General features: G+C 38.6%; 1 protein-coding gene across 4 annotated transcripts in view; it reads left to right on the top strand.

The window, feature by feature from the left end:
* GABRG3 (gamma-aminobutyric acid type A receptor subunit gamma3) overlaps positions 1 to 14295 on the top strand; it is a 363647-nt gene that overhangs the window by 208215 nt on the left and 141137 nt on the right. For all 4 annotated transcript variants that reach the window (XM_072135692.1, XM_072135690.1, XM_072135688.1 and 1 more), the window contains exon 5: positions 10635 to 10717. In XM_072135692.1, the coding sequence (XP_071991793.1) occupies positions 10635 to 10717 (83 nt within the window). The remainder of the gene's footprint in view (positions 1 to 10634; positions 10718 to 14295) is intronic.

The following is a 14295-nucleotide window of genomic DNA, read 5'->3' as shown; positions in this document are numbered from 1 at the left end:
CTCAGCTTCTTCCGGGGCCCCGGAAGAAGCTGAGAACGGCGAAACCCAGGGTCGGGCGAGCGAGTGCAACTGGCGTTCCACTCGCCAGTTCTAAGGTGTTCTAACTATATTCTAGAACAGCTGCACTGAAGAAAAAAAGGCTTATACAGATGAACCAGAGGTGCTCTCCATAGCACCTCTGGGCTCTTGGAGCTGTTAATTTATTCATGTCCCTTGCAGTTAATCCCTGCCCTTGTAATGCTCAGACTGCAGTGATGTCACTGGGCAGTCTACAAATCTCACGCATGCAAGCTTAGCTTTTCCTTGCGAGCCGGCAACAAGCAAGAAAAAACCCTCTGGCTCATTTGCATATTTTTTACAAGTCTTTTTTTTTCTTCAATGCAGCCATTCTAAAATATAGTAAAAAACTCCTTAAGAAAGAAGAAAACCCAACGAATGGGTCTTGCCGGCTTTTAAGGGAAGTATACCAATTAGGGCAATTAGGTGTTAGCCAATTTTTTGATGTAGTGTTAAGACAAATTGTTAGTATTAAGACAAAAGGAGTCAGACATTATTTCTAATGTAGAACAACAACAGATATGACTCTCCTAGTTATGCTGCTGTAAATGTCTTAATGTCAACCTTTGCTTGGCTACTGCAGACAGATGTTTGACAGAAGGGGGGCTTAAACAGCGGCCTATGTTCTAGTGTTCTAGATAAACAGTACAAACAGAAGAGAGCACTTCTTCTGGTTTTACCAATTGCATCGTAGATATCCATTGCACCTCTTTTCTATGGGGCAGGTTTTCAAAATCCCCCTTCCCCCTTTGTGAGGTATACAGTTTTTCAACTCCAAAGAATTTTATTGCAGAAGGGTCACTCTCATGATATTTTGCTATTTGCTTGGCAATATGTGTATCCTCACTATTTCTAAAACCACTAAACTGAGGGATGGTTTCACAAATATAGTTTTGGGACAAAAACATGTAGAAACACCCTTTAAGCTAGAACAGCAATGAGTTTTCTTGAGAATGATGCAATAAGTTTTTCCACCAGGATTTGCGGACTCTCTTCCATTTTTCCTTGTAGATCCTCTCCATTTCCCTCAGTTTGAATAGTGAATGTTGGTGGACAGAAATTTTCAAGTCTCTCCAGAAATGCTCAATTGGGTTTAGGTCAGGGCTCTGGCTGGGCCAGTCAAGTATGGTCACAGAGTTGTTCTGAAGCCACTGCTTTGTTATTTGAACTGTGTGTTTAGGGTCATTGTCTTGTTGGAAGGTGAACCTTTGGCTCAGTGAGGTCCAGAGCACTCTAGAAGAGGTTTTTATCCATGACATTTCTGTACTTGGCCGCATTCTTCTTTTCTTCAATTTCAACCAGCCATCCTGTCCCTTCAGCTGAAAAACACCCCCATGACATGATACTGCTGCCACCACCATGTTTTACTGTTTGGATTGTATTTGGCAGGTGATAAGCAATGCCTTTCTAAACACCTACCACTTAGAATTAACACCAAAAAGTTCAATCTTTGTCTAAAACAGACCAGATGATCTTATTTTTCGTCTGGGAGTCCTTCATATATTTTTTTGCAAACTTTATGCAGGCTTTCATATGTCTTGCACTGAAAAGAGGCTTCCATTGGCACACTCTGCCATAAAGCCCTGACTGGTGGAGGGCTGCAGGGATAGGTGACTTTGTGGAACTTTCTCCCATCTTCCTGCTGCATCTTTCTTCAGTCAAGGAAGAGTTGTGGTAGGCCCAAACCACTGTGCTCTTAGAAACATTTAGTGCTGCAGACATTCTTTTGTAACCTTTGCCAGATCTGTGCCTTGCCAAAATTCTGTCTCTCAGCTCCTTGGGCAGTTACATAAACCTCATGAGTCTCATGTGCTTTGACATGCACTGTTAGCTGTTAGATCTTGTATAGACAGGTGCTAATCAAGTCCTTATCAAGATGGGCTCCAGTGAAGTACTAGAACCATCTCAAGGAGAATTAGAAGAAAATGGACAGCGTGTGAGTTAAATATGAATGTCACAGCAAACAGTCTGAATACTTAGACCATATGATATTTCAGTTTTATTATTGAATAATTAGCAAAAATATTTACATTTCTGTTTATTTCTGTCAAGATGGGGTGCAGAGTGCAAATTAATGAGCAAAAAAAGATTTTTTTTTTATCTTGCCAATTGGCTGCCCTGAAACAAAAAGTGAACATTTTAAAGGGGTCTGAATACTTTCTGTGCCCATTGTAAGTCAATTTATAGATACCTTCCTCCTTGGCATTATCCCAGAATAAAAACATGTCAAAACTTTGCATGATGGTAGAACCTGGCTGCTACTTACCCTCTTAATTTCTATGAATGCTGTTATGCTATGCTTAATTTCTAATATACAGTCATCTTGACCTAGTCACCTAAAGTCCAAGTACACAAAGCATTATATAATTCAAAGAAGGTATGCTTTTCCTTATGACATGAATATACCGGGTATATGTATCAGAACTAGTACATTTTATAATTATAGCTTTAAAAAAAAAAAAAATGTTGTCCCAGATAAAATTGAAATATTTTTGCAGTCACAGGAAAGAGGATTATCAATCAATCTTAATTATAGACACTTTACAAATGATCTTTGCAGCCTGGCACTAAAGTGAAGTATACAGAGAGCTTCATCGGAGGTCACAGTGGCCAAAGAGGTCTGTATGTATTAAGGGGTCATCTGTAAGTTGGGTTCCTTAACCACGTGTGTGTATATGGTTGTGTAGTGTAATAATTTTATTTTTAATTTTCACTTTTTGCCCCCAAAAACCTTACAATAAAATATATACGTTACGGATAAACATTGACCATAGAAATGTGCAGAAATAGTATACCTACTAATAATTTCATAGCCTTAAGTGTAAGTTTACTGAATACATAGTCCTCTGAACTCTGAAGTATCCAGGGATACAGTTCACAGGGATATAATGACCCTCTACCATTGCCGGTGTACTATTGTTTGTTGAGATAAATGCCAAGCATGGAAAAAAAAATTCAGTCTATAAGAGCAAAAGGGATAGCATTATACATTTAGTACAATTATTTGCTTTAATAAGTTGACTTTGTAGTTTTATTTTATGATAGGTGATAGTTCAGATTTCCTATAATCACAAACTGTATAAAAGGTTTTTGCATCTAATTATCTATCTATACACTGCTTAACATATAAAGGGAACACTGACATCCCACATCCTGGATCTCAATGAATAAAATATTCCAGTTGCAATTCTCTATTCATTACATAATGGAATGTGCTTTAAACAATATAACATAGACTGCTTGATAAAAATCTAAATTAATATTCCATGGAGGTTTGGAATGAATCACAGTTGAAAATATAGCGAAATATATTAAGTGCCCCCAAATGAAAGGATATGTACAGGTAAAGCATAGTTTTTATGCAACTATAATTGGATATAAATAATTTCACTAATAGTTATTTATAAAAGATTTAGCTAGTTTTTCCATCTGTAGATGTTTTTTTTCTCACTCACTGTGGGCTGCTTTGCATATTCTATTTGGAAAAGATTATATTTGTTGGACATAATGTATTATGTGGAAATTATATGCAGACAATGTTGAACGGGTTATTATGTACAGGGATAAATGAGTGTGTTGATTGAACGCAAAATTATAGTTAAAGTCATTCCCTGATCCTGGCTACAATTCTTTCTATTACCTATTTTATTTTTGATTATTTTGCACATTTCACTTATAGATATGATTAATAGCAATTTAAAATAATGGGGCAAGTACCCGGCCCCTCGGATTTCACGAAAGTGCATTGTCCGACGATAATGCACTGTGCTGCGATTAAGATCGTTCCCCCAAAAAGGTGCATGTGTCGCCTCCCCACTCAGGTCCGCCGGAGTTCATCTTCTTCTTCCTGGTGTAATGTCTTGCGACGCAATTTAAAAGTCAAATCCCGCGCTCAGTCCGCAATCAGTTGGATCGTCTGACGGCACGCCCCCCGATTTCTGTTGCATGGAAGCCATCGCAGCTGCGCCACAATCCGATTGCGTGCGACACAATCCCAGTGCAAACTCCTGTTAAAATACCTGTCAAAGCTGCGCAAATCCTGAAAACCGTGAACAGTCCGATGAAAGTGTGATCTGGGCCCCACTGTCATTGCTATGCATAGATATTGCCATTATATTAAAAAAAAAAATTAAGAAGTCTTGAGAGTCTGTGTTGTATTTAGTCACTGGACAGAAGTACAAAAAGAGGAGGGTAGTGTACTCCCTACCTTGACCACCAAGGTCAACAAAGAACGTAGAAAGTACAAAATGGTGGATGACCTATATTAAAACTTAACTTTTAATGAATCTATTATAATGAAAAAATAGAAAATATGGGGTGAACTCCAATTAGGAGCGCTAAAGGCACCAACCAGCAAGAAGAATTACTTAGATGCTCCTTACGTAGGCATGATGTACAAAATCTTCCCTTCCCCTAACGTTATAACAAATTCACATATGGGTGGTCACCCAGCTTAGGGCAACCACATTATATTGCATACATTATGCTACATTAGGGTACATGTGGGGCAAAACAGTGGTGTCGTGAAACCGTCATATCTTGTAGTAAGTTTTTTGCAGAATGGGCACTGCCCCGAGTTTCGCTTCCACCAGGTACCGGCACTTAGCTGCCTGGTGCTGGCTACTGCTGAACCCTGGTTCATCCTGACTAGCAGTAGGGTACTGAATGCAATCACTTACATTTCAGGTGCTCCAGTGCTCTTGGCTGCCAGGATTTGGTTCCGGCACTCTGTTGTACTCAGCCCTGTGCCGTGGAGCCCTGTTGCCAATGATCCACTTGGTGCTGATGAAGGGGATGCCACAGGGAAGGTGGGGGTCTACAAAGAGGCTGAAGTTCATACACACATTGCCTGCAAAGGCTATGCCACAGGGTTCGCAAGGATCATGTGGGCCCAGAACAAAGGGGATGCTGGTGGGCCACGTGGGACTCTTGAGGGTGCCTAGCCCTTGGGTCTAGTCTCCTCAGCTCCTGGAAGCCGCTGCAATACAGAGATGAGGCCGCTGCAGGGGCTGGTGGTCAACGACACTGGCATGGGGCGATGGGGTGTAGGTCCTGGTTCCATGCAGAAGGCAGCGTTATGGGCTGAGTCAGGTGGCTGCATGGGCCTCCGTTCAGGCGGCAGTGTGGGCCTCGGGCCAGGTGGCAGTGCAGGCCTCAGATCATTGTTGCTATTGTTGCTATTTTACATTTCCAGTAAAGATTATTGATTATTTTTTTCTGTCGTTTAGATTGTTATTAAAGAATTTATGTTTATATTTTGTCACTTTATGACTTTACTGCTAATTTATTAAAATAAACCTAAACAAACTGTTATTATAAACTTCTGATAGCATCAATTAACTATATACCCCTTGATGAACATAGATACCCTTTTATAATTATCATTAGGAGGCTGTTTTCCTCTGTCGCTGGGTCTGTTATTGCCCAACATAGAGCTAGACTATCATTATAGATGTTCTAGTAATGGATTATGGATGTTACAGTAAAATAACAATGGAACACTTTTTGTTAGACAACATCATTACTCATTACATAATTATTTTCCATTTTTTGGGTTTCAATTTTTTAATCACTCCTATGTGACAAATTATATTTTCTACCAGCATCATTATTTTTATTTCCCATGCAATTTCCTGTGAAGCTGCAAAACTATTTCCAAAGGTGGTACAATTGACAAAAAAAAATGGAGCTTTGCCATTTTCTTTGTTTTAAAGCATTCACTTTTATTATTTGTACTTTCACATAGATATTTAATTTATATAGTTATAATTTGATGTTTTAATATCTTTTGAAAAAAGGAAAGGCAGAAGAGAGCTGTATTAGGTGTCACAAGATCCTGACATTTTCATTGATACCATATGTGAACTAATGTGTTGAAACTATGTGTTGAAATTTTTCTACGTAGTAAAATGTAAAAGGCAATCATTCGGTGGTTTTTTTAACCGTCTGAAAAAAATTTTTCTTAAAAAATGCACATTTTTAAAGCATGTTATAGATTTCATTATTTTAATTATGTAGGGAAATGGGGGTCATTTATTTTATTTTGTCTATCTTTTTAGTATTCCCGATGGGATATATTACAGTGTATTGTGTATATACTTTTTTTTTTAAGTCATTGGTATTGTACAGTATAAACATCCATTGCTTAAATGCCTAAATGCTTCAGACTAAACTGATCACCAACTAGCAGCGACTGCTCCCTACTCTCTCAAATCCCATGGAATCAGTAAGGATGCATGAGTAAATTATGTCTTAATATAATATGTTGCTTTTCATTAGCAATGAGTGAGCAGGGCAAAATTCAGGTTTGATTGTTCATACAAATACAGAGAAAAAGTCTTAGTTTGGGACCTGGACTTTGTCACAAACTTTGACTTAAATACATACCCCTTTGAAAGTCAATGAATTTTAACACCCCCAAATGTCTGTAAAATGGGTGATAGTAAGGGCTAGAAGGCTAAAAAGGGGGGAATAACAGAAAAGTTACTCTGCACAGTAAGTTGCCACTGTCCTCGGTGAGATGCTCTGAGAGTTAACCTGCTGAAAGGAAACCTCCTCCTCCTCTTCCTCCAATAAAAGTGTCCCCTGGCTGCACATTGTAGTACCCCCAAACCATGTGTGGATTGGCCTGACACCTGTTCCTTCTAGTCTTCCTCCTGTGCTACCATTAGACCCTCTAACCCACTTTGACTCACCTGCGTTTTCTGCAGCTGTAATTCCACAATTCGATTTTCAGGGCATCCATCAGATAAAATACAGGTGGCATGGTATAATCGTCAACGCGTTTCTAGCACATACAAGTGCTCTTAATCAGTCATGATTAAGAGCACTTGTATGTGCTAGAAACGCGTTGACGATTATACCATGCCACCTGTATTTTATCTGATGGATGCCCTGAAAATCGAATAAAGGCGATTTTAATCTGCACCTAGCTGGATCCGGAAATTTCTTTTTTGCGGACTACATCGCCCAGCAGCGGGGTGGATCCGTGCTAGCGGACTAAGTTGCCGCATGATCCAGGTGAGCTGGAGGACTTTTTGTATATGTAATTCCACAATTGCCTGCTGCTGCCTTCTACCATATGCAAAGTAGAATTCCACTAAGTTGATATATCACATATAAGGCTGTGGGTGGGCAGGCCAAAGTTCCTCCGCAGTACATTTAGGCGAGCAGCAGCAGGGTGTGAATGCCAAAAATTTTAATACAACAGGCACTTTAAGCGGCAGGTCTGTGTGGTTTGCCATGTTCAAACCGTTGTCTCACCCCACCTTGCCTGGCTTGAGGTTCAATGGCAGCAACCACTCATCTGTCTGTACCTGATGAGTGGTTGCTGCCATTGAACCTCAAGCCAGGCAAGGTGGGGTGAGACAATGGTTTGAACATGGCAAACCACACAGACCTGCCGCTTAAAGTGCCTGTTGTATTAAAATTTTTGACAGATGAGTGGTTGCTGCCATTGAACCTCAAGCCAGGCAAGGTGGGGTGAGACAATGGTTTGAACATGGCAAACCACACAGACCTGCTGCTTAAAGTGCCTGTTGTATTAAAATTTTTGGCATTCACACAGACAAGGCCACAGTTTCTCGGCAGTGTGTGGTCTTTCACACAAACAGATGAGTGGGTGAGAGCATGGCAGATGTCATTTTCCTGTAGCTTTCTCTGACTGGATGAAGAAGCAGGAGAGGAGAAAAGAGAATAGGATGCAACTGGAAGCAAGGAGTGATGTCCAACAATCCAGGGTGGGGGCAGAATGTGAGCCAAAGCCCTTCCTGCATCAGGACCAGTTGCTACTACATTAACCCAGATAAAAAAGGTCATGTCGTAGACACGCTATGGGATGGCATTTGTTTTCTGTATCCCTGGGCACACAGCAAAGTAGAAGGCAGCAACATGGCTACATGTTGACTGCTGCTCCTTGGGACCAGAAAGTTAAGTAATTAAGAGTTGTGAATCTCAGGTTGAGTGTTGTTTTCCTGTTATTCAGAGCTAGACTTCAAGGTACAGTTCAGGTTCTTTTTATTATTATATAAAAGATTCTTTCAAGTCCACATTGGACTCTTCTTCAGTTGCAACAAGCCTGTTGCAGACTTGAATCATGTATTGCAGAATTGTTATTGTTTTATGATTTTTTATGTAATAATAAAAATAACCTGAACTTTACCTTGGAGTCCAGCTCCAAATCACGGAAAAACAACACTCAGGAGTATCCTGAGAATCATATTTCTTTTACACGGAGCGGCTTTCAGGCGTGAAAGTTGAACCAGGAACCCCCATTGGCAGTTGACCCCACATTACTTTCTCATACTTTCTCCTTGAGTGGTGCCAATTGCACAACTATAATAGGTGATGGTATACCTTTTTAAGATTTCGGAATGTACATTATTTACAGAGGAGTCTGCAAATTATAGTGCTATCTTGTTTCCCCTTCTAGCACCCTTTAGGGCTCTGTATAGAGTAATAAGACATATAAAACAATGAAGGAAGACTCCACATTTAATCATAATGAAGAAGGCCATAAGTAGTAAAGATAAGGACACTTTATATAAAAAATAAGGGAGAAAACTATGTATAATAATCAGGAAGGATGATGTGCATAGTAATAGGGGAGGGTACCCTACAAAACAATAAAGGAGGGTCCAGCATATAATAATGACTGATGGTGTATACACTTTTAAGTGACAGCCTTGAAATCCTTGAACTCTGGAAACTCTATCTCAAGCTCTATCAAGGGACAATAAAGGGAGAGGAGACAATGAGGAGAATTGCCATTTCTAGCATTTTGCCTTGGCTTTTATTATTGCATGTCAGGGAATATTACAATGAGGCATGTAAGTTGAGAGAACTACAATTCCCAGTTTTTTGTTGCCTCCCAGCAGTTACAGTTTACTGCCGCCCTGCCAGCATTTGTCTTGTTTTGCGATTGTTCATTTTCAGTCTCCATCTGTATTATATACTGGTCAACTCTGCTAACTTTTACTATTGATGGGATCTTCTTCTGCATGACGATGTCGTAAACTACCATATCTGCTTGATAAAAATTTACAAAAATGTCAGATATAGTGGTGCTGTAAGATACCCCCCACTCCTCTGCGTTATAAAACTGAATGCTGTCCATAAACTAACAACCGGACAAGGCATGTCTGAATCGATGAGGCTAGAGCTTAGAGAGGGAAACAACTTAAAGCTTCTAGGTACCAGGACAAAATCTTTGCTAGGTCCCCAAGATATACTGTATAATTTACAATTTTCTTCCCATATGGAAGGATTTATTTTGAGTCTCATATGACAGCTGTGCCCAGGTGTGACTGTCACTCTCTGCACCTCCTGAGATAGAAAATGCATCTACTAAGCCTTGAAATAAACTTTTTTTTTTTAAAGACTGTTTTATCACTAGCTAGTCTATTATAGACCAATTGACCAATTTTGGAAGTACAATGGATTGTATTACTTAGTCACTTACTGTAGCAAAAAGGGTTTCATTGTCTTAGAACATGGGCCCCTGGGAGGTTCATCTGATGGCCAAAGCCTACCTAAAAGTTTTTCCAAATGCAATGTTTGCTTTAAAACAAGTATTTAATTTTATGCCTATGCAATAACCACAGGTAAGACTGTAACTTTAGCATAACAAAGTTTCTAATACAATGATATTCACTCGCTATATTAAGAATTTATTTTGTTCTGTGCAGTGCTATATTACTTTGTTACTGTTAAGAGTGGTTCTTCATTGTCACATCAAATTTGAAAACCTTTTATCTTACTACAGCTGCAACAAATATATTATTTAGCTATGGAGCTGGCTATAGAACTCATTGGAAACAAATTTTGTATTAGATGGTGAAATATTTCACATTCAGCATTTTGACTATGACAAATCCAATTCACATTGGGACTTGTTAGTGAAGTTGGATGATCGGTAGAGAGCCCAATTAATGGTGTAGTATTTTCACAAAACTACTAAATTTATTCTATTAAATTTATATCTGTTAAAATAACATGAAGTAAACAAGTCCCACTGGCATTCTGCTACTTGCTGGATGACAAACATATGATACAGCCCCTTCTTTTACAGCATAAATTTATGATTTTATTGTAACTACTGTATTTTAAAACCATATGTGCGATAGTATAAATTCAGTGACTGATATTGTTAACAATATGGCTTGTATAAAGTATGTAAAAGTCCTTAATGTACATTCATGTAGCAGATTTTTTTTCCCTTTATAACCACTTTGATATCAGAATTTCTAGTAGTAATGAGTGGATTGCTCAAAATTTGGTTCGGCCAACCCCAAATTTTAAAACCCTGTTTGGTGACATCATAATGGAGAAAGCCAGCACCAATCGCTAAGCTAATGGAGGGGCATAGCTTGAACAAAATCCACATCTGATCAAGAACTTCTAATGAAGTTTGGGACAAGATGAGGATGACCACAAAGTTTGGTATGAACGAGTCCGCTCATCACCAATTTTGAATATTAATTTCTCATGTTTTTCACATAAATGACCAGGTAAGAGTTAAAGAGAGTTAAACTATGTTCATTATTCAATTGGTAGAGTGATACATAATCTCTTTCTAGGCTCACCATCAACGCTGAATGTCAACTACAACTGCACAACTTCCCCATGGATGAACATTCATGCCCACTCATATTTTCAAGCTGTAAGTATGCAATCATTGATAGTACATATTATACAATTATGATCATAGTAGATGTTATCCATTATATGCGCAAAGCAATATTGAGCCTACAGCGTTTCTTGCAAAGACTACCTGAGGTTTATCGCACATAATATATGTAGATCTTTAGAGGTATGACCTGTTGACTTCTTTACTTGAAAAAAATGTTATTAATTATTAAATTGTTGTAATAGATATAAACTTTAATTATGGAGTAAAATATAATATATTGCAGTGATATATACAGTATATCTATATATCTGTCTATATATGTGTATATATATATATATATATATATATATATACATACATATATATATATATATATATATATATATATATATATATATGTATATATATATATACGTATCTGTATATATGTATATATATACTCTATACATCACTGCAATGTATATATATATATATATATATATATATATATATATATATATATGTACACATATACACATAGTTAGATTATATTGTATAAACATCTATAACCATTTATCTCAAATTCAGGAAATACTTGACCCAATTCTTATATATATATTTTCAATAAAGAATATTAATGAGTTCCCTGAGCTGATGTGCTGGATTTGTTCCTGCTACATTGCACTTTCCTTTGGCTGTCCGTGCACTGCTTGCAACTCCAGCCGAGGAGCAGTGAGCTGGGGATTTGGATGTTTTGGATCCACATTTTTGGGGAAACTAATGTCCCATGTGAGCCATGGCTGTGGATAATAGGAGGAAATACCTAAAGTTAGAATAAAACTATGCATGGAACATAATAAGAAGTAGTAAAGCTATCCATTTAATGGAAGCTTACAGATAGATAAATAGACAGATGGTTATTACATTAATAAATCAAATTAATTAAAATAAAAAATATGTGAAGAAATTAAATGGAGGTTGGATGAAGTGATAAGATGAGTTACATTAAGCCCAAATCAGTAAATCTATCACAATAATAAAAAGAAAAATGATAATTTAAACAGTATTATAGAAAATTAGAAAGCTGCAGATTGATCAGGGGTGACTCTAAAAGCGAAAAAAATTACAATAATGGTATGATAACAAGAGATACTTTGTTTGCGGTAACCATTGGTAACGGTCATATTGTAGTTATTCATTTGGTCACTCAAGCTGTTTGTGGTAAAACCTATGCACTTAAATCTAGCAGGGGGTATATACACTCACCCGCCACTTTATTAGGTACACCATGCTAGCAACGGGTTGGACCCCCTTTTGCCTTCAGAACTGCCTCAATTCTTCATGGCATAGATTCAACAAGGTGCTGGAAGCATTCCTCAGAGATTTTGGTCCATATTGACATGATGGCATCACACAGTTGCCGCAGATTTGTTGGCTGCACATCCATGATGCGAATCTCCCGTTCCACCACATCCCAAAGATGCTCTATTGGATTGAGATCTGGTGACTGTGGAGGCCATTTGAGTACAGTAAACTCATTGTCATGTTCAAGAAACCAGTCTGAGATGATTCCAGCTTTATGACATGGCACATTATACTGCTGAAAGTAGCCATCAGATGTTGGGTACATTGTGGTCATAAAGGGATGGACATGGTCAGCAACAATAACCAGGTAGGCTGTGGCGTTGCAACAATGCTCAATTGGTACCAAGGGGACCAAAGAGTGCCAAGAAAATATTCCCCACACCATGACACCACCACCACCGTTGATACAAGGCAGGATAGATCCATGCTTTCATGTTGTTGACGACAAATTCTGACCCTACCATCCAAATGTTGCAGCAGAAATCGAGACTCATCAGACCAGGCAACGTTTTTTCAATCTTCAACTGTCCAATTTCGATGAGCTTGTGCAAATGGTAGCCTCAGTTTCCTGTTCTTAGCTGAAAGGAGTGGCACCCGGTGTGGTCTTCTGCTGCTGTAGCCCATCTGCCTCAAAGTTCGACGTACTGTGCATTCAGAGATGCTCTTCTGCCTACCTTGGTTGTAACGGGTGGTGATTTGAGTCACTGTTGCCTTTCTATCAGCTCGAACCAGTCTGCCCATTCTCCTCTGACCTCTGGCATCAACAAGGCATTTCCGCCCACAGAACTGACGCTCACTGGATGTTTTTTCTTTTTTGGACCATTCTCTGTAAACCCTAGAGATGGTTGTGCGTGAAAATCCCAGTAGATCAGCAGTTTCTGAAGACCAGATCAGCAGTTTCTCAGACCAGCCCTTCTGGCACCAACAACCATGCCACGTTCAAAGGCATTCAAATCACCTTTCTTCCCCATACTGATGCTCGGTTTGAACTGCAGGAGATTGTCTTGACCATGTCTACATGCCTAAATGCACTGAGTTGCCGCCATGTGATTGGCTGACTAGAAATTAAGTGTTAACGAGCAGTTGGACAGGTGTACCTAATAAAGTGGCCGGTGAGTGTATATGTGCATACATAAAATAATTTATGGCAGATCATACATATACTCTTTATGTGGCTGTAAGCATATGAAATACATGAACATTAGGATTCTACACAGCAGAGAACACAAATAGGAGACAAAAACGTAAAAATAATAATTACATCCATAAATACGTAATGACCAGGTGGGGTACTTAAAGGGGTTAAGCACTGTTGTGTTGTATCCTGATGTTCATGTATTTGATTTGGTAACAGCCACAGATGAAGCAAGATCAATAATTTGTGAGTTATGGTCACATACAGTATGGAGTAGTTGAGTGATACGTGATTTTTTTTTTTTTAGTATGCACTTTAAACATACCAAGGTTTGAGGATATGATTGTGATTTTAAGCTTTATATATTGAAATAAAGTTTACTTCTCTTTATTTTGTTTGTGGTTCAATTTGGATTTGCTGTGTATATATTGACATTGATTATTCCTGTAATAAAAGTTTAATTTGTCCAGGTGGAATCATGGAATAGTAAATAATTTCTAAGAGTCAGTAAGAAAAGAAATATTTCAAAATAGGCTCTATAAATATATATATATATCCAATCCTTAAGAAAATAGTAACGTTTTAATTGTGACTAATGTCAAGGATTAGTAAATATATTTGAATATTGTGTCCCTGGTAGGAGAGAAGTTAATGTCTAGATACATTGTCATTTATGAGGTTATTCACATTAAAATAAATTGTTCTTACTAACCAATGAATGAGTGTGAATAAACCTCATTTGTGATTTCTAGAAAGGCTACATTGATACTGTTACTTTTATAAAGTGAATAAAGTAAATATAGTAAATAATAAGCAGTGTTTAACCCCTTAGTGACAGATTTTTCCGTTTGTCACTAAGGGGCCTTAGGTTACTCTGTTAGCCTAAACAAAGTTCTGCACGGGCCCCCTGTGCAGGGAAGAGCGCAGCCAGGACCCTGCTCTAACAGTCCGGATCCGAACCTGTTAGATCCCGGGGTCATTTTAGTGACCAGGGTATCTATGTAGCTGTAGAGGGAGGGGCACCCCATATCTCCTCCCGGCACCCCACAATGCGATTGCGGGGATGTCGTCTTCTCAGCCGTGCAGCCGGGACCTAATGATGGTCCTCGGTCTGCCATCAGCATGTGCC

Source organism: Engystomops pustulosus, chromosome 2 (genome assembly GCF_040894005.1).
Source record: "Engystomops pustulosus chromosome 2, aEngPut4.maternal, whole genome shotgun sequence".
Classification (NCBI taxonomy): Eukaryota; Metazoa; Chordata; class Amphibia; order Anura; family Leptodactylidae; genus Engystomops; species Engystomops pustulosus.
The sequence above is the reverse complement of the archived record's forward strand: the minus strand, read 5'-3'. Positions and strand labels throughout refer to the sequence as shown.